The 21,117-nt window shown below is 39.6% G+C and overlaps 3 protein-coding genes across 5 annotated transcripts in view; all 3 read right to left on the reverse strand.

The window, feature by feature from the left end:
- The window catches only part of ctdsp1 (CTD (carboxy-terminal domain, RNA polymerase II, polypeptide A) small phosphatase 1), a 30,262-nt gene extending 22,175 nt beyond the window's left edge, over positions 1-8,087 (reverse strand). The window contains exon 1 of the mRNA XM_084084862.1: positions 7,683-8,087. Coding sequence (XP_083940988.1) covers positions 7,683-7,755 — 73 coding nt within the window. The 5' untranslated portion in view covers positions 7,756-8,087. The remainder of the gene's footprint in view (positions 1-7,682) is intronic.
- A 1,893-nt stretch (positions 8,088-9,980) lies between these two features.
- Positions 9,981-13,861, reverse strand: LOC311064522 (SPEG neighbor protein-like; the record flags this gene model as incomplete). Its single annotated transcript, XM_084084382.1, has 4 exons — positions 9,981-10,119; positions 10,459-10,600; positions 12,865-13,172; positions 13,755-13,861. The coding sequence occupies 4 exons, from the start codon at positions 13,859-13,861 to the stop codon at positions 9,981-9,983; spliced, it is 696 nt and encodes a 231-aa protein (XP_083940508.1).
- A 1,360-nt stretch (positions 13,862-15,221) lies between these two features.
- spegb (striated muscle enriched protein kinase b) overlaps positions 15,222-21,117 on the reverse strand; it is a 51,590-nt gene continuing 45,694 nt past the window's right edge. For all 3 annotated transcript variants that reach the window (XM_084084845.1, XM_084084844.1, XM_084084843.1), the window contains 3 exons: positions 20,832-20,907; positions 18,989-19,138; positions 15,222-18,541 (listed from right to left, as the gene is read on the reverse strand). In XM_084084845.1, coding sequence (XP_083940971.1) covers positions 18,286-18,541; positions 18,989-19,138; positions 20,832-20,907 — 482 coding nt within the window. In that variant the 3' untranslated portion in view covers positions 15,222-18,285. The remainder of the gene's footprint in view (positions 18,542-18,988; positions 19,139-20,831; positions 20,908-21,117) is intronic.

Here is a 21,117-nt window from a genome sequence, read left to right on the forward strand (position 1 = left end):
CTATTTTCGCCGAATGTTCACCCCAGAATAGGGATGGTGGTTAAACGATCCTTCAAAAACTTCAGTAAAGAAGCAATGACTTTGGATCCAAAATCACATTTACTCTTTAACCAGTTAAGTCTCATTCAATCAAGAATCAAACATTTTGTGTGTGTGTGTGTGTGTGTGTGTGTGTGTGTGTGTGTGTGTGTGTGTGTGTGTGTGTGTGTGTGTGTGTGTGTGTGTGTGTGTGTGTGTGTGTGTGTGTGTGTGTGTGTGTGTGTGTGTGTGTGTGTGTGTGTGTGTGTAAATAAAATAACTTATGGATGGGAATAACGGATGGGTAGATTTTCATGAGTAAGCTGCCCAAACAAGATACAAAAAGGTCAAATGTCAAGGTCACAGTCAAGGTCATGGTCCCAGGAAGGAAAGACTGGACAGTTGGTGTTTTTACAAATCAGCCTGTGAATTAGTTCCAGGCCAAATTGGAGTGCATGGTTTTGTTTTTTGGTAAATGACAAACATTTTAGCGACTATTTTTACATTGGCAAAAATAGCAGATCTATAAACTCAAAACGGATCACGATTGCACATGTTCTTTTCCTTAGTGTAAGCCTAACCCTCTTTATGTTGTGTATTTGGGGCTTAAGTTGTTACAAATCTCTCACACCACTTCTTCCAAGGAGTAAAGATAGTGACAGTGAGGTGACAAGTTTTCTGAGGGAAATTGACAATTGCTCACCAGATCCACATACTGCATTTTAGCCTGCCCGGCTAAAATCAGGCTTACCTGGGTCACTTTCAGGGGCAGCGCAGCTATGTTCCCTCAGCCCTATGTTCCCTTACAAAACTAACACTAACCCCAACCATAAACCTAACCCTAACCCCAAGCTTAACCATAAACTGAGGGAACATAGGGCTGAGGGAGGAATACAGGGCTGAGGGAACATATGACCTCTTTTCGGGATATGCATGGCTCATTACTTGGCTACTTCTATTCCTATCCAGACAGGAGAAAGAATTAGCCCTTCCCACAGCCGACTTTCTGCCACTTTGACACACGATACGCAGTTACAATCTAACAAAATGCTTCTCACCCTGCAGAGCGATTTGTATGACAGGTTCATGGTGCTGGAGATTGATATAGGTCTTCAACACCCTGATTCAAACATTTTGATAATTACTGCTGAAAATCCAAATGTTTTGTTTGTGTGTGTGTGTGTGTGTGTGTGTGTGTGTGTGTGTGTGTGTGTGTGTGTGTGTGTGTGTGTGTGTGTGTGTGTGTGTGTGTGTGTGTGTGTGTGTGTGTGTGTGTGTGTGTGTGTGTGTAATTAATCGAAAGATAATCAAAATCGAAATATGAACTATTGCCATTACCAAAACGTAGAGCCTGAAATTAATTGTATAAAAAGTGTGTGTGTGTGTGGGGGGGGGGGGGGTAAAACATTAGTTTCACCCTTAAATGTATACCCTATAAACAGGAATATAAGTTTTAGCATGCTCCTCATAATTACATTATTGTTGTTTTAATGCAGTTTTTAGTCTTACTGAAATGTAATAGACACTGGAGAAAAGCTTGTGAAATTCAGATGTCGATGACATGATTTTAAGGTGGGCTTACAGTATCATCTGGAAGTTTGAGCTACATCTGTGTATGCTTTGAAACATTGTAGGGTAGTAATGTGTGGGCTAAACATGGAAAACTTATTTACATTTATGTTGACAGTATCTAATATCGTGGTAGTTGTTTACTGTAAACCGTCAACAGAATTGAAGCATGACATATTAAAGGTCACTTACTGGTCTGAAAGATTATTGCAATTAAATATTTTTACCACACTGTTTGTTAGAACTGTGTGTGTTATCTACACTACATGCTTATGACCAAATACTGTATTCCATTTCAGAATCACCTGAGCTGAAGGCCATTACATGCACCAGGAATGTAATTGCGCAAAGAGTGAAGTAGAATAAGGAAATCAATCTTATAAAATATGGAATACACATTCATTGTGGTGTCTGAATAGATTTGCAATGAATCACCAGTGTACAGACATAGATTAAACTATTCAAGCTGTATCGATTGTTTAATTAAGTTTCTGATTCTGTAATGCCCTCCATTTGCTTGGAGACTTTCAGTGAAATAAAAGAAGATCCAAACACAGCTGCCCCTTCTCAGCCTCTTTGGCTCCTCACGTCTTGGGCCCATGACCCTTGGCCAATAGGAAGTGATCCAAGGGCATGCTGGATTTGGCCTGTGGAAGTTACCTTGACAGTGCTGCCACCTTCTGATCAAACTAGGTACTAGAAAGGGGCAGGGGAACAACACACAAGCTCTGGTCGGAGTTGAGTTGAGTTGAATTATACAGTAAGTGGAAATGGAACTAAAAACTGTGCAGACACAAAAAAGTTGGAGAACATAATCTAACAGAAGTAGAAGTGTGCACTGCTGGTCGAATTATTACTTGTTTTTATATAACTACCATGTGATCAACAACATGTTAGATTCTGTCTTCAGGCAACATCTGCAAGGCCATTGTGTATGTGTATACGCATGTGCGTGTGATTTTACATTAGATCTGATCTAAAATGTGTGATTGACCTAATGGAACATGACCAAAATTATAAAATTGTTTTGTGAATGTGTTGGCTTCTGGTGGTGGCTTTTATTACCGGCTTCATTAGCATCCTTGTTTGCGAAATCATTCCCTCAGAAATATGAGGCTGGTTGCTCTCACTGTTTTTATTTTGATGTTAGGAAATGAGAAGCGTGAGGTTTGTCTTCATTTTAGTCAGGACAGTGTAGGACGGGCAGAGAGGATGGATCACATCAGTGGTAAAGTAAACCAGTACATTTACTCAAGTACTGTACTTTAGTAAAATTTTGAGGTACTTTTACTTAACTTGAGTATTTCCCTTTTCCATTACTGGATCCATGGGACCCCCAGGGGTCCTTGAAACTAAGGGTCCCCTGCTAAATAATTGATAGTCAGGAACCAAATGGACACTTACAGCTCTTTAACTCTGCCAGTGTACAAATGTAACCAAATGGATTTTTATACTGGGGGTTAGATTAGCACTGAGGGTTTTACAGTGTAGATTGAGGTTCCACAGATTAAAGGGGAAAAAAAGAAATAAACTGGGGGTCTGTGGCCTAATATTATATATATCCAACTGGGGGTTCTTCAAATGGAAAAAGTTTGAGAAACACTGGGTTAGGGAATCCATAGCAATGAGCATCATCGGGTCCCCCAGCAATGTAGATTGTTGTGAACACACATTTAGGGCTCTTATTATCTGTCTTTATTACATGGCTTGGTTGAATGCTTGATTCAGATTGGTCAATCACTGAATTCAGCGGTGTGTTATTTCTGAATAATGAACGATGAGCTCAATAACAGACCGCTGTCTAATCAAAGACTCGGAGCACCTGCTGGGCTGCTTGATTTTATGCTGTATCCAACACAGCAGCCATGTAAACCAATGTAATTTATAGCTAAACATTGCTCTCAAGAATGTATTTGAAAACATTTGAAGTGAGAAATAGTCAATGCAGTAACCGAAAATGTATTCTATTTGATCAACACTTCCTTTTGTTTTCCGAGGCATACATTTTTTTGGAATACTTTCATTACAGTAAGCAAGTTAAAACTTTGTTTTGTTGTTACTTTTGGGTCAATGTATGTATTTATTTATAAAGTAGCCGTGTAATAAGCAGGATAATTGATGGTAACCTGGTCATTGTTGAGAAATAAACCCCTCCAGGATGATTCATTCATCCTGTCGGGGTTTATTTCTCAACAATGACTGGGCCGCCGTTATACATTTCATACCGATATATGATTATGATCTACAGAACACGCGCGCACACACACACACACACACACACACACCCACCCACCCCTTGGTGACAATTGTTGAGTCAAAAAGCAAGACCTGTTCATTTGGCGTGCACAGAATTTCCCAGTCTGTCAGGGATTCAGACCTGCAACTTTGGTCACAAGCAGGCTTAATCTAACGTGGCTTTAGGCAACACACGCAGGGTTTGTGTGGGTAGTTACAGATTTGCGCAGGCCTCTCTCTGTCTGTTTGTCAACAATTTGTGGTCTGCTGACTCCATTGCATGACTTTACCATTTCACCACACTGACGATAAGCAATATTTACCCTGTTGAATCAAACAGCACCAACATTCCAGTGGCTGAAGTCAATACTGTTCTGGGACCATATGCAAACGAGCACACAAGCTATGTGTACAAAAGTACACCCTTACGGGTCCATCTGGTTACATTTGTACACTTTATTATAACTGAATCATTTAACACAGAATTGTACTGTGTACAAAGTCAAATGTAACTCTGAAAGGTCTACATCATAAATCAATCTGATCAATAGTTATTGTTGATACAATTCTTCTGCAAGTGTCTGAGGACTTTCTTAGTTTCTTTCATTCCCAAATCCATGAACCTGTACCAAATACTAATCCAGGGTGCATAAAAATTTGGCAATAGCCATAGCCACGTTTTTAATGAAATCTATTCTCTACTTTTTATTCTATAAAATGTCTATAGGCTATTGTAGCTTTGTGAGGGCATTCAACTCTATTCTTATCAACTGCCATTGACAGAATAAAAGGCTTACAGTAAATGGCGTTGAGGACACCTGTGCACAATAACATCCTGTGTTAATCACACTCTGAGGGTTTAAAAATGTACCCAAATACAGACCCAGGTCCATTCGCATTCTCAGAGTTGAATGAATCAAGAAGGATTTATTTGTCAATCACTCATACAGGTACAAGTAGTGAGATGCGGCATTCTCCATCTGAGCTAAATGAACCCTGAGGATTTTACTGTGTGGAATAACTGCAAGCTCAGACAAGAAGCACATGACAGATGCTATACCTGAGAGAAACAACTGGCTGCAGGTACTCTTTAAAGGCATAGTTAGTATGTAACTTTGCCCTTTGTTTATATAATACATATTTTTGTATACCCATCATTTCCCTCTATTTCAGCCGTTATCAGCCACTGGGGTAGTGTGGTGGTGTTTACCTGCAGAAACACATTGCCCTCTCGCTGTATTTTGGTGTTTTCACAGTTTGTTTTGGTATCTCAAAAACATCCCTGTCTACCAAAGCAAACAGTGAAAACACCAAAATACAGCAAGAGGGCAGTGTGTTTCTGCAGATAAACACCACCACATTACTCCAGTGGGTGAGAATTTCTGGTAGCCTATAAAAGGAAATGATTGGTAAAACATGTATTTATTGTTTTGTCATGTAAACACAAGGCAAAGTTACACACTATGCCTTTAACAACGTTCAACCTGGCGACTCTGTGTTGGACATGTCATTATAGGCAATTATTTTTAAAAAAATCAAAAAGATAAATACATTTGAAAATAGAAAAGAATACCTGATCTACAAGCTCACAACGTGTCGTATCTATTCGTAGTACAGTGCTGAAGTAGTAAGAAAAACAAATGGGGAACACAACTCAAATTCATAATAAATCCAGATGTTTTTTGCTGAATTAATAACCCTTAATCACTCCACTTAAGTTAGAATGTGAATCCAGGAATGTTCCAGGAACATTTCTACATCATCTTTAATATAATGTGGCTTTTCAATTGGCTTAAAATGCTGTTTAATTAGGACTCAAGAATGTAACCCAGGCTTATTATTGTCCATAAAGCTTATTAGTTATATATTTTCATCACTTCATCCCCATATAAAACCCACCACAATCTTGCTACATAAACCCTGCTCAGAGCAGGAGAAAAGCCCTGTACTGATATTTTGGTATCACAGTCTAAGTTTATTTATTTAGTTTATTTAGCTTTCAGCATGATCACAGGTTTTAAAAGACACCCGTGCCATTAAAAACACTGAATTATTTTGCTCATTACAATATAAAACTTCAATCTCATTAATAGGCCTATCAAAAGTTAAGAATCTAACATTTGAATTTAAGTGAAGCTGCTTCTGATATGTAGTTAGGGCAATTTCCATGGAATAAAAGAAGAGCGAATGTGTTATTGCCATAGAGTTAAAAATAGGGTTATGGCTCATAGATAGTAGATTAAAACAATGTCTATAAAGTTCTGTTTGTGTACAAAAAACTCAAACAACAGTTCTATCTATGGGCAGGCTAGAGGAAGAGTCTGTCAATTGATTGTAATAATGCCATATTAACATGATATTATTTATATATATATATATATATATATATATATATATATATATATATATATATATATATATACACACACACACACATATATTTGTGTAGGCTAATAGATACGTCCAAAACAATATGCCTAACTGTTAAAACTGTAGCAACAGCTTGGATAATAATAATTAAAACAATATATTTGAGCTATTATGCTTCATTCTAGGTTCATCAAGCTAGTGTTTACATAATCACGTCTCGGTCTACCAACTTTAAAATATCCCTCTTCCCATAATGTTGTCTCTTGCCGAACAGGGCTGACCTACGACCTCGAAAACAGCTGATCTACAAGCTCCCAGCACGTAGGACGCGTTGTGAGCTTGTAGATCAGCTCTTTTCGGCAGGCGACACCGTGTTACTACGGATTAAATGACGCATTAAAGGCGGCTCCCCGTGGATAAAGGCCTACGAATACCAAAACGCTCGCCCCAAAACACAGTCACCCCGGGGGAAAATCCGGCGACCTCGGAACATCAGTTAAATATGCCTAAACCTAGCCGCAAGCTATTTTTTATGTCTGGAATCCAACCAACTCTTGACAGCCCATACATCCAAACAGAAAAGTCTGATCAGATTGTATTAAACGATGTTAAATTCACCAACATTGCAGCTGTACGGAAATCTTGCATTATCCTCTTTCTATCTGCAGAGTTTCTGTTTTATAAAAATCCACCATAGGACATGTTATGACTCAATAAATTCCGTGCAGGTACTTATTTTCCTAACTGTTGGAGTGTGGAAGCGCTCGTTGGAAGTCACTCAACGATCCTGCATACCACCTGTTCCGAAATTGCACATAATGCAGGAGGCAGCAGGACGTTGCGTAATTGAAAACGAGCGCTTCCAAACTCCAGCACTTAAGAATAAGAATCACCTGCACTGAATGTATTGACAGAAAGTAGCTCATAATAGAAAGAGGATAATTCAAACTTTCCGTACAGCTGCAATGTTGGGGGGTTTAACATCGTGTAATTCAATCAGATAGGACTTTTCTGTTTGGATGAATGGGCTGTCAGGGTTGGTATTGCAACTTTAGATTCCAGATATTAGAAATAGGATCTAAGAGTTGCTTACGGGTAGCCTAAACCTAACCTTATTCCAAAACTTAACCTCAGTAAAACTATGCCTAACTCTAAACACAATTCTACTATTATCCTCAGTACAAGAACCACTGGGGCCGAGCGGGGCAAGCGTGTTTTGGGGCGAGGCTTCCGGTTACCAGGCCTACATTACTACCGTCCGGCTGCTGCTGCAGTGCAAGTTAACTTCAAAGTTGATCACGATTCGAATCAGTGGAAAAGTTTCTCCCCATGCATTTGCGATCATCAACATGTATCCAATGTTGTCAAACGCTTTACAATTAATGTTCGTGACACAATGTTGCAACCCCAAGCGCTTGCCACTTATAACAGTTTGTCATGCGCAACACGGCATTGAAAGAAGACTTTAAAAAACTTTCTCAAAAACTCACCTTCCTCTCGACGAGTCGCGTTTTCCTCCTCATCCCTCGTAACTTGCGTGATTATTGACGACGAATGGTCCATTAAAGATCCTGCTGCTTAAGTAACCCTGTACTGATCAATGCTCTATACGAATAGATCTGGGAGTTATGGCAAAAAAAATATTGATATTTTTGCCACTCCCTGTCTACATACGCGCATACTGCTGCGCGTAAAAGCCAAACATTGTTCTAAACTAGTCCAAAGCTTACCCAGTAGAACATGTCGATCGGACAGAGTTAGTGTAAAAAATAAATAAAAGCAATGGCTGAAAAGCTAATACAAAATGGATTACTTTTTGTTTCTTTTTGTGGCCTTAAAGTTCAACAACTTCATCAATTTCACGATACAAACATGGACCTTGACGGTTTCAAGGAAGCCCCATTCTTAAAGCCACAATGCAGGATGTGGTTTTCTTCGCGCAAAATGTAGGTCCATAGTGTAGCCCTGAAACATGAATGTCATATCATGACAGTCATGGATGAACTTCAACCTGGTCTTTGCGCTTTCTCCATTTACGGCCCGTACGTTTACATACACGTTCAGATTTCAAATATAAAGTGGTACCCCATGGCCACGGATGTTACAATTATGTACGGGCCCTCAGAAGTACCCGTATGTTTCGTATTGTTCAATAAAAAGCATTTTAATCCGATCGGTGGCCATTTTCTCCGTATTTGCGCCCTTTCAACTGTTCGACCCTATCGGTTAGGAGGTATATTGCATTCTGATACATTATTATAACTATGAGAAAATGGCCACCGATCGGATTAAAATGCTTTGTATTGAACAATACGAAAGATACGGGTACTTTTGAGAGCCCGTACAGAATTGTAACATCCGTGGCCATGAGGTAAGCACTTTATATTTGAAATATGAATGTTTAAGATGTACGGGGCAGATATGGAGAAAGTGCCAACACCAGGCTGAAGTTCATCCATGACGGTCGTGACAGACGACAGACGTCGTGTATCCATGGCTAGTCCATAGTGCAATCTACCATCTGTTTATGGCTGGTTTATATTTTATGCTACACGAAATAATTTGTAACATGGTATACATTGTTTCAGACGTTACATTTATTTGACTGTTGTTTGTTTTATACTTTGAATATAACCCCTGCATCAAGCCTATACAAATAGATCAAATACAGTTATTTGTAATTATTTATTTATCAAGAGAATTCTAATTTCCCAGACGTTTCTTATTTAGCTGCCGGCAACCAGGAGGTTTGTTTGTAGAGTTTGAAAGTTTGTTCGAACTTTGAAGGGTAGCGGGGGAGCCTTGAAACCGACCATGTAAAAGGGGCAGTTAGGGACGGTCGTCAAAGTGCGCACCCTGGAGTTTAAAGTCCAGTTCCTCTCACAGCTACTGGGTTGCTCTTTACACACACAGCCAGTGGTGGATAAAGTACTCCAATTTTTACTCAAGTAAAAGTATCAATACTGCAATAGAAATACTCTGTTACAAGTAAAAGTCAGGTATTCAAAATGTAGTTGAGTAAAAGTACAAAAGTATTGGTATCAAAATGTAAGCCCAGGTCTCCTGCATGAGAGATACGATTTCTACCCTAGGGGAGCAGTTGCACTTATGAGCTTCAGGTAGTGCTGCAGTATAGGTGTCCTACCCAACACCAGAGTCAGTGGAAGAGCAGAGCAGGGAGAACAACTCCAACCACTGCGGATGTACTAGTTATATTGTATAAACATACTCTACCATAGCCTACAGATAGGTTAAAATAATGTTTTATTTATTAACATAAGTTCCAGATTGCAGCTTTAAAGATATAGTATGCAACCTTGCCCTGTGTTAAACATAACATGTATTTCTGCAGGTAAACACCACCACACTACTCCAGTGGCTGATAACTGCTTGTATAGAGGGAAATGATGGGTAAAACGTGTATTTATTGTTTTGTTATGTAAACACAATGTAAACACAGGGGAAAGTTATATACTATGCCTTTAAAAACCCTTTGGCATCTGGCATTTTGTTTAAAAATGCTAATTTTGGTCATGGGTGGTATGGCCGACTTGGCAGTAGCATTTACTTGCATATTTCCAATGAAGAAGACATCACAAAATTCACAAATAGCAACAGTTTTCTTTATTAGAATTGATGGTTTATGTACACTATTTGAACACATCACATACTGTAGGCCTATTATGTTCATGATGCAACAGGGATTTGTTGGTTGGATTCCAATATGAACAGAGACAGACAGACAGACAGTATGCTACGTATACAGTAGAACACACACTGAGGATGCATCATAGGATGTCCACACGGGCAAATGACTGGTCTGTCCCTCGGTTGTTCTCCACAAAAACCTCATATTTGCCCGCATCTGACAGATTGGCATTTTTAATGGTGAGGATGGTGCTGGTGTCCCCGACATCATAAAACACCCTGGAACACAATGACATCAGCATTGCATCATCACAATGTCACATTATTTCCTGAGTAACAGGATCAGAAATGCTTTATTGCACAATAAATAAACAAATATTTTTTTTAACATTTAAAGACTTTTGTACACAACACATCGTCCCTATCAAGCCAGAGAACACCATTGAAAACAGAATAGAGGTGGCCGCGTCCGTCCATTGATTTCAATGGAGAAGTGGCGTCATGTTATATTCAGTTCCTCAAGCTATATAATACCGATGCGTACCGATTGCTGCCATGTCAGAAAAAAAACACATTTATCACGTTAAGAGTCGGGTCTTCTAATCTACTGTACAGTACCTTTCATCCTCCTCAATGTCTTCTCCATCTTTCATCCATCCAACATCTGGAGGAGGCTCACCGCTAATCCCAGCCTTGAGCACCACTGTTGTTCCTCTCTTGACCTTCATGTTGGCTGGGCCTTTGGCAACCTTGGCAGGAGCTGGGTTCAAGGTTATTGTATTGTTACATCTTGTGTACATGTACATAAGAATACAATTTATTTTTGGTCTGCTCCTCTGAGAGAGAGAGAGGTTCTGTTTTCCGAAGTGATGTACTTCGTAAGCAAAATACAATTAAACAAGGTTTTCCAGGTCCGCTAAGTAAGGAAATTGTGTTTATTATTATTAGTTTTCATCATTGGTTATTCACTTCGCTTCACTTCACATAGTACTGTTGACAATCCAATAAACTCTAGTATGAGAAACACATTTTTGGTATCTGCTATAACATCTTTATGAGGATGTATACAGTATGTCACCTCTTCTTACTTCCTATAAGACCTTATGTTTGCCCATTGCATATGTAGGTTACTTTCTTAACCACTTGAACTCTAGCGTCACTATCCAGGGACGAACATTCGGCAAAAACACCCGGTCTCCAAGCTCACAACGCGTGGCATTGTAGATTGCCTACATAGGGAAATACTAGTAGACCCAGTATAGAGCCTTGAGGGACCACAGTCAACTAAGTATATAGGAATTAACCACATGAACCCTAGCGGTAGATCATTGGGCAAAAATAGCTGATCTGCAAGCTCACAATCCCTCGCAATGGGCTATTTTTGACAAAACACCTTTGGTGTCGAGGGAAATAAGGAGAGGACCAAGTATAGACCCCTGAATATATAGTGTTTAAGTGGTTAAAGGAGCTACACCATGAATTTAAAAAATAATAATAATATTTGATATCATATTGTTTATGTCCCTCAAACGTTTTTCAAAAGGTTTGAGCCTAAATCAAGCCTCAGATATACTCATTCCAACTAACTTCTCTCTGGCTTATAAAGCACTTTCACCTGCAATACCACATTGTCCTGTTTGGCACGGGGCGCTATTGAGCCAGTTTGTATGCATGTCATGTCCTGGTTCTGTGTGGAAAAAGTAAAAAAAATAAAATAAGAAAAAATAAGAAAAAAATTAAAAATTATTATTATTATTATTTTTTTTTTGGTTAGAACTGAAAAACGGGAGGAATTGTTCCCAGAAGTGACGTAGGGTGGGGGAACAAATCTGACGGACTGTTTTCAGACCAATTTACATGAAAACCACAGATAGCCTATGAAAGCCTGCATGCTCGAAGTCGGGTATTTGTTGGAACAGAAGAGAGGTGGGGGAGACCAAAAACACACAAAAATGAAGAAAAAGTTAAAATTCATGGTGTAGACCCTTTAAGGGATGGTAAACACTTTGCCTTTTGCAGTCATAATGTTTAGTACTAATTGCGATGATATAAACGGTTGCTTAAAGGAATTGGTGGTGACTTGTAGTTTCCCACCAAAGCATAGTCCACAAGATCCATCCCAATGTTGTGTATAAACAAGGCGATCCTTACTGCCAAATGTAACATTGTAGAAAATTGTGCTGTTTCAGGAGCCCTGCTAGGATACGTTTTCTTGGGAAATGTTTACTCTGCACTAACAGACCCAACATTAGATTATCTAAAGTTGACACTAACAATGTTTCACACAGTGTTTAAATTAACAATAGCTTGTTAGGTTATAGACCTTTATATTATATTACCTTTATATAATATAATGGGTAGGTTCACTAAGCATGAATGCGCAGACTGCCCAGTACAACCACAGAGCCTTGCTCAAGGGCACTTCAATGGTGGGTAATGAGGGAGGGTTGAGTGTTCCACATTCACTTCCCCTCCCAGATTTATCCTGCCGTTCTCAGGGGTTCGAAAAGGGAACCTACTATCAAGTGTGCCCCTCTTAACTTTAGCTTCTCAGTTCTTCAAACCACTTTGTAACCAACTGTTACCCCCGCCAAGAAATGAAACTAGCTCATAACATTATGAATCCACAAGCCCCATGGCCAGGTGACAAAAGAAAGTTAAGATGTCAACAATTAACCACACAAACCCTATCCTAGCGTAAAAATAGTTGATGTACAAGCACAGTAGATCCTTTGGGACACGTTCAATTCGGGGCAGCCGTAGCTTAGTGGGTAGAGAGGCCGTCTGGTAATCAGAAAGTCACCGGTTCGCCTCCCGGCCCCTGTCTATGTTCGAAGTGTCCCTCAGTAAGACCTCTAGCTGCTCCCCCCCAAGCACTCATCATAACCATCTGACCGGCCATCAGCTAGGTGGGCTGAAAACTGAATATCGCCCGTGGCATTAATAAGATATACAAAACTAAATACATTGGGTATAAATGGTTAAACAAACAAAAGGCACAGATTGATTCAAGTACATACACACCCTCCACAAGAATACAAGCAGATCCAGAGGTCTGTCCAAATGGGTTCTTGATGGTGACTGTGTATTTCCCCAGGTCTGCCAGTACCCCATCTCGGACCACCAGTGCCACAAAGTCTGGGTCTTCGAAGACGTAGCGGTACTTTGGGCCGTCCTTCAGCTCCTTGCCATCCTTGAACCAGACGATGAAGGGATCGGGGAAAGCACTGACCCTGCACTCCAGCTTGGCAGCGCTCCCCTCCAGGAGGACCACGTCTTTCAGCTCCTGCAGGATCTTGGGTGGGCCTTTCTCCCGCAGTTCCTTACGAGATCTGTGTGACAGACGCAATGATTCAAGTATTATGGGACATAACCATTTGAAATGATGACAGGTAAACCTGCACTGAGAAATCAAATCATCTCATCTCGGTTAACATAGGACAGTTTATTTGTTTCAGCTATAGGTTCTGTTCAAAATGTCATTGCCTTGTAAGGGAAATATATTTTGTGGTTTACAGTAAGTAAATAAATTAATAAAAGATACATGAATAGTATAAGTTTGCCATCTCAATGTAGTGCAATAAATAATCACACTATGCAAACTTCTCACACAGGCATATCATTTTGTATTACTTTCTTTTTCAGCATTTTATTCTTCGTCTCTGCTATTCTTTTGTTTAGTCTAACAATTTTGATAGAATTATATCCATTAATTAGCACATTGTTACAGTTAAAAATTATTATTATTATTAGTAGTAGTAGTAGTAGTAGTAGTCGTAGTAGTCGTAGTAGTCGTAGTAGTAGTAGTAGTAGTAGTAGTAGTAGTAGTAGTAGTAGTATCTAGTGCAAATATGCACTAATCTAAATGCAGTGAGGATGAGGGAATATCACTGATAAAACATTGAGTATGGTACCTGTGACCTCGGAAAGATGCCTGGATGCGAATGGCGGCTTCCTGGATCTGAGGATCATTGATGCTCAGAGTGCACCCTGGAGGAGGTGCAGTCGTCGATTTGGACATCTGTGCGGGTTCAGAACAATAAGTCACTGGTTAGAGGGAACTTGAAAAATAAATTCTTCATATAAGCTTCATTACTCAATTTACCCTTGACTTAATTTTTTTCTGTCAAAACCTGGTCTTAATTCTTACCCTGGAGATCCACTTCACTCCACTTCACTCCAGAACTGCTCCGGCGTCGCCAGGCATGAGGGTTCTCAGGATTTATATCTAAGGGTCCAGACTAGAGGGGCATGTTGGGCCCTTCAGGACCTAGGCAGAAGAGGCATCACCCTGACATTCCTTCTCCTTCTATGGGGCTTCGTATTTCGGAACCACACATCATGACAGGGCTGATTGAAGATGCACACCAAATGCTAGAGACATGTCTGCCGATCCTTATATAGCCTCTACATTAAATACTCCAGAGAAAGACTAGAGCAGTTTATAGTTTAGTTAATGACGGCTTAATTGCCTGAAGTATGAGATTGCAATGAGAGTGCTCCCTGGTGAAGATGGAGATCCACAGGTGGGTCTCTGAAGGAGGAATATGCCATGGGTGTATTCCTGACCCAAGTTGGGGTTCATGAAAGTAGCATGAAGTCATAGACTTCAACTCAAGATAGTTAGATTCATGTTCTTCAATTCGATTGAAAACACTGACTCATGATGACAAATGATCGCTTTAAAGTTATTAGCAACAGATAATATACTGTATAACGATAAGATCATTGAGAAATTAACTTCATAACAATTATAAGCTTATGGACTCTGAATGAAACAAATAACTAAAATAAACCAAAACATTAAACGTATAGCTACTGTAGAACTCTTAGAGGTAGGGTAAGTGATTTTCTTTGGTTAAAACAAAAAGTTTTTGTTCAAAGGTTAAAGCACTATATTCTTATAGTAATCATTGCTATAGTGTTTGTTCAGTAAGAGGTTGTCTCTCCTTGTCTCTCCAGCTCTTTAATAAACAGAAAATATGTTCAGGTAGGTGACAAAACTTCAGCCAATCAGAAGAGAGTACCAATTTATCAGCTTCATTTTTAGTGTTCCAGTTCCAATTTTGTCTGCTTATTCTTTGTGTCATCACTTCCAATTTCACTTGTTTAATCTGTATCCTGACTGAGTTCTTTAACCTGATGGGATAAAATTGGTATCCTGACCTGAATATGCATTTTCTGTTTAATGAAGAGCTGGAGAGACATGGAGACTCCTGTTACTGAACAAACACACGCAATGTGTACTATCAGAATATAGAGGTATTTTCACCAAAGCAAATCTAATCTTTAGTATACATAGGAAATTGCCTTCAGTGATCACTCTGCATTGTCTGGTTCCATGCTAAAACAAAATGTTGCATCATACGCATATATTTATGTGATTTCCTTTATTGTTCATAGCCTTATCAGCTGTCATGTGATGCCATGCCAGACTCAAACAGAAAAGAAATAGCAGAAGCCGCACCAAATACAATCACACAACCAATAAATAAATAATGGCAAACCCACAAAAGGCAATCCAGTTAATATAATGTTAAAAATAAGGACCTGATAAAGTCAGTCATTTAACAAGCTGTTTTGTTTTTTGGGTTCAATACCCATCACATGAGGCACTGCAATACATTCAATTTCCACAAAATACTGTAGATTCTTTTTTCTTTTTTTTCCTTTTTGTTTGGTACAAAATGTGGAGCTTTTGCCCCATCTCTTGCATTTTAAAACCCTGCTCTGAATTTACAAATGGTTGCAACTTAATTTCAGAGGATTACAGAGCTGAATTAATACATTAGAGAGGCAATTAACATTGTTACGCAACATATTTTCATGCTGAAAGTCCCTGTTCTTATTCATCTGAAAATAACCCCCCTTTCCTATTAAAATACATTGACTGCACCAGTAAAGACAAATAACTCAGAAAAGAATGGCAGTGATTATGTGGCAATGGCAATACTCCATAGTCTAAAATGAATGAACCATTTCACAATGTTTCTCTTAACCCCTCTCAGCCAATGCAAGAATGAAAACATGTTTCAACTTTATACATAATAGTTTAATGACATGTCACTCAAGCAGTCACTGTCATACTTGCTCTACGAAAAAAAAAAAACTTTACCAAACTGTGCTAAAGACCTGATATTGGTGCAAAAGGTTTGCTGCTCTTAAAGGTTGATTTACTCTCTGATGACTAGGTTATGTAAAGCAACCATTCGACTTATCAACGATATCTAATCGCTTGAATTCATTTTGTACGGCCCAAATGACTATTGTATAATATAAGCAAATACTTGACCTCCCTCACCCCTTCCAGTCTTTTGAAACGAAAAGTTGGACTCGGAACTACCTCCTATTTAAAAACTGTCAGTGTCTACAAAAACAAATACAAAACCTTTTCCCAAGCTGTTCGCTATAAGAATGTAAAGTTATAACATAAATCAACTGGCTTGCTTTCAGCAATGTGTTGATAAACATACATGTCATAAATGGTGGAGTAGACCCTTCATGCTAGCTAATGCTAGAGCTTACTCTAAAACCACTTCATCCCTATTTACGTAGGTGACCGGAGTCCCCCAGGGGTCAATACTAGGCCCCCTCTACACCAAATATATTCTGCAAAATAACCAACGTACAAGCTCACAGCGGGTTGCGTTGCAACTTGTGAGTTTGTCGATCGGCTATTTCCGCCGTTCATGTGAATAAGAGCACTTGTGAAGCACCCTTGAGTGACCCATTATTATCATACAGTGGAAATGTTCAGTGAACTTGTGTAATAATAGCATGTTTAATTGTCTGTAAGGTGACTGACTGACTGACTGGTTGATTCAGCACAACAGTAAATCTCCTTGGAGTAAATTCACTCATCATAAGTATGAATAACAATGCATGTCTAATCACACTACTGTAGTAGCTTTAAATTGGGTTACTATAATAAAAATGTGTATTCAATATTTCAGCTGAGTTGGAGCCTAATGTGATGGTTGGTTGTTGGGTTGGTTGCGATACAAAGTATGGTTTCACATCCACTTACATTGTGCTTAGCAGTTCTTTGAGCACGGGCATTTAAACTGGAAGATAAAGATTTTTTCGTTGTTCACTCTCTTAGGTTTTTGTCTTTGAAAACGAGAGAATATTAGCCCAGAACTTCGCTTAACTGCCTTGTTCTAATAGCCCTTGCAGAGTATCCAATACAACCTCTTAAAAAACCCATTATACAGGTTTTTCAAATGATTCAAATCCATTTCTGAAACCGTTAAAAGTCTAGCCACTGCTTGAAGTACTAATAGAAGGTGTCTCCTAAAATGGCAGTATCATAGCCACAATTCACACCACAATACAGGTAATAATTTGAATTTGTTCGCTTATAGATGGTTTAGATGAGGGCCTGGAGTGGTTAAGGTATATCCGTAAGGATCTTTGAAAGCGGTTTGCCAATGAGATTGTGTGGCCTCAGACTCCCAGATTCAGAGCTTGGGTGCCAGTACCAGGTCAGATGCCACAAATGTCTTCCGCGAACAATAATATATATGATTGTGCGATTTGCACTGCTCTGTAAGAGGACTCATAACCGGTTACAAGTCACAGCCCTTACAGCACAAACATCACTGCAATACCTCTCTTTGTATTCCTTATTTTGTTATTTTGCTGCATACGCTGTACATTAAGAAAGTTCTATTATTTTGTTGTCTTGAACAATGACATTAAAGCTCTATCTATCTAGTTTCTCTCTCTCTCTCTCTCTCTCTCTCTCTCTCTCTCTCTCTCTCTCTCTTTTTCTCTCTCTCTCTCTCTCTCTCTCTCTCTCTATACTGTAGGTCTGATGCACTTTCACAATACAACAATGCTCATATTCTAAACAATGTCAAACTTCTATGGCAGCCATTTTAAGTCTTATTCATTTAGGTATTTTAGGTCGTTATTACCACTGCAGGACAGGAATGGTCCTCACAATCCATTCAGTAGATGATGTTCTGTCACTTGAAATAGATGAAAGTCATTTATACAAAATGTGGATTTCTTTTTCTTTTTGATGATGCAAAAATCTCATTTGAAAATATGCGAGGTCAAATATATAAAAATGACAAAAGGTACAAACCTTGAGCTGTTAACCTAGACTAGCATTCTTACAAGGACAATTTGACACAAAGCAACGCCATCAAGCCCTGGTACCATTGCATAATTTCCTCGGGTCTTGACAACATTCTTTCACATTCACATTTTTTTTTAAAGAACCAGAAACACCTCTCGTCACATGAGCTCTTCAGCTAGATCAGAGCCAGTGCTGGTTTCTTGTGTTTGTCGTGCCTCTTGGTCAACCAAGTCAGCTGTCCCAACAACAACATGACCTGGAGAGGCCTCCTCCTCTAACCCTTGGCCCCATGTCTTGCCTTGTGCTGAGCATATACTCCCCTCAAGGTCCTGCCAGCTTTGTGTTTTGAGAGCCTCTCCTCACTGGGCGACGGTTGGGACGGGTGAGGTGGGCACGTTGGGCAGCGTGGGACTGGTGGGCGTGTGTGGCGAGCTCTGGTAAGAGCGCAGGAGGACCTTGTGCTTGGTGGCTTCCACCTCTCGTCTCTGCTGCTGTTCAGCGAGGAACTCCTTCAGACGCGTGGTGGTGAAGGTCAGAGTCTGCCTTCTGAGGCGCATCAGGTAGGCATCCTGCAGCCAGGAGTTATTGTAGCAGTCCTTGATGGATGGACGGGCCCTAGGGGATGAGACATGGACACTTTCAATACATAAGGTGACCATTTCATATCAGTCACACAGTATGCATGCCATTATAGGCAAAACTGTTCGAAAACAGCAGATCTACAAGCCGATTTACGAGCATTGCGACACATTGTGAGCTTGTAAATCAGCAGTTTTAGCTATTCATATTTTTTTCTATTTGGAGGTACTGTAAATAAATATGTGTTCCAACATGCACATGTAATGACAGTCCTACCTAGTCTTAATGGCAAACATATTTTGCCATTAAGACTAGGTAGATCCGTTGTTACATGTAATTAAGCATCTGTATTAATAAAAGCCATTAACTACGTTCAGTCAGTTGTTTACTAGCTGTAGCAAAATGTCATGACAAGCTAAGCAGAGATTACATATAATAATGGACGTTAAGCATAGGGTGCAAAAACACTGAAGCCAAGCTTACCAAGGATAGCTACACAGGATCTTTTTAAGAAACAGAGAGGCACTTTGGGACACATTCTGGTACATCTTGGAGAGGTCAAACTTTGCCGCCAGGATCCTGCTTTCAGTCTCTTGAGGATCGTTGTCCGTAAACGGTGACCTGCCGCTTAGCCTGGAAACCAACGATAGTTGTGAAACTGCTTGAACCATATACATAAATCAGATCAAATGAAATCTACAATAACAGCAAAATCCATGACTACTGTAGTTCATTGTCCACTTAAACCCTATATACTTAGTTAACCGGAGTCCACCAGGGCTATTAGGCCTCCTCTTGCTTTTGCTCTACACTAAACATCTTCTGCGAAAATAGCCACTCCACAAGCTCAAGCATTGTGAGCTTGTAGATTGACTATTTTTGCAGAATGTTCGCCCAAGAATATGGATATAAGGGTTCAAGTGGTTAACCCTATGTCACCAAACGTATCATATATGATACACACATTACACTGATTTTTTAATAAATCAGTGTAATCAATACTTGGACCAAGAACCTGTTGTATCATATCTGACACATCCCCACTTCCCCCAGGACCATACCATTTGCACTGCAGGTAGTTACAGAGCCTCAGGTGGTCTGACCCAAAATGGCTGCCATCAACTGAACAGGAGAGGTTGATGCACTACTAACAAACATTTTTTTTTAAAGCAGTTCGGGTACATTTTCCTAGTATATCTTTACTAATATTTTGAAATAAGTGTTGGATAACTTGAATGCACTTATGAGCTCTCAAAATTTAGCACTTGAGTTTGCTTTTTATGATGTCAAAAGTGTTTGTATCATATTTGATACTACAGGTCTATAGTCCTTTACGATTAGTATCATATTTGATACTACAGGTCTAAAAGCATTTTTTTTTAATGTTAAAACCAACTTGATTTTTTTTTTTTTATCCCCCGATTTCTTTACGCTATTTTTTACACCCAGTGCCAATCTCTATGTAATCCTGGGCACTACACTCCCTCTGCCAACCTAGGGAGGCCAGAGCCGAGCTCATGCCTCCTTCAATGCATGAGAGCCAACTGACCTTCTTATCACCTGACAGGGGAGAGTTTCCCTAGTTGGACGTAGCGTGTGGAAGGAACACGTTATTCCAACCAGTTCCTTTCCCCTCCATCAGGCGCCCCGGCTGGCCAGGGGGAGGCAGTAAAACAGACTTGAAATACCCCTTGTAATACCCCTTGTATCAAATATGATACAACAAATAAATGATACAAAGGAATGTTAAAAAAAATAAAACAAAATCAAAAATGTTTTAAGACCCAATAAAGTGTCCCTTTTCAATATTCTGGAATTTTCGGACCTTTCCTTCATAGTTCAGGTTCTACAGGGTTAACTTCATTTTTGAGCTTTTTCTTAACAACACTACCACTGATGGCAAAAAAATCTATCGGAAAGGAGTAGTTCACCCAAATGTTCTATCAATTACACACCTCATGAAGCATTGAATTCATGGTCTCCTTTGAGTCTCCTACCGGATACATTACCATCTTTCTGCCGGTAATAAAATGATTGGCTTAGGAATGTGACAAAAACAAAAAAATCTCCATGAATTCAATGCTTCATGGGGTATAAATCTTTGGGTGAACCAATCCTTTAATAGAATTCAGTTATTCATTTATTTAAACAAACATCAGGAAGTTTGTTTTCAGCGCCAGAACTCTGGACATCAAAGAGTTTATAGTAATATCACTACTACACATTTCCCATATGAAAAGTAGTCATGTTTAAAGTGCGCCATAGGTTTTCTATTTTAAGAGGCCTTTACTGGGTGGAAACCCTTGTAAGCCACAGCAGTACTCACATGATGAAAGTCAGCACGCCCACGCTCCAGATGTCAGCCGGAGGTCCCACCACGTCCCCTTTCAACATCTCCGGAGCTGGAGAACAAGTCAACACACAGTCCTCATCATATGTCCTGCAGAGCTATCATTATGTCCCTATTGTACCAGACAGCCTCTAGTTTACGGCTTTAACACATCTGATGTGCATTACTGCGTGTATGACCTGCTGAAATGTTCAAGGAATTTCATTTATGGATGCTCTTGTTGGTGCCGTTGGCTGCTATTCTCATGCTCTTCGCAAAATAT

The sequence above is a fragment of the Gymnoscopelus microlampas genome (assembly GCF_963454915.1).
Source record: "Gymnoscopelus microlampas genome assembly, chromosome: 17".
Classification (NCBI taxonomy): Eukaryota; Metazoa; Chordata; class Actinopteri; order Myctophiformes; family Myctophidae; genus Gymnoscopelus; species Gymnoscopelus microlampas.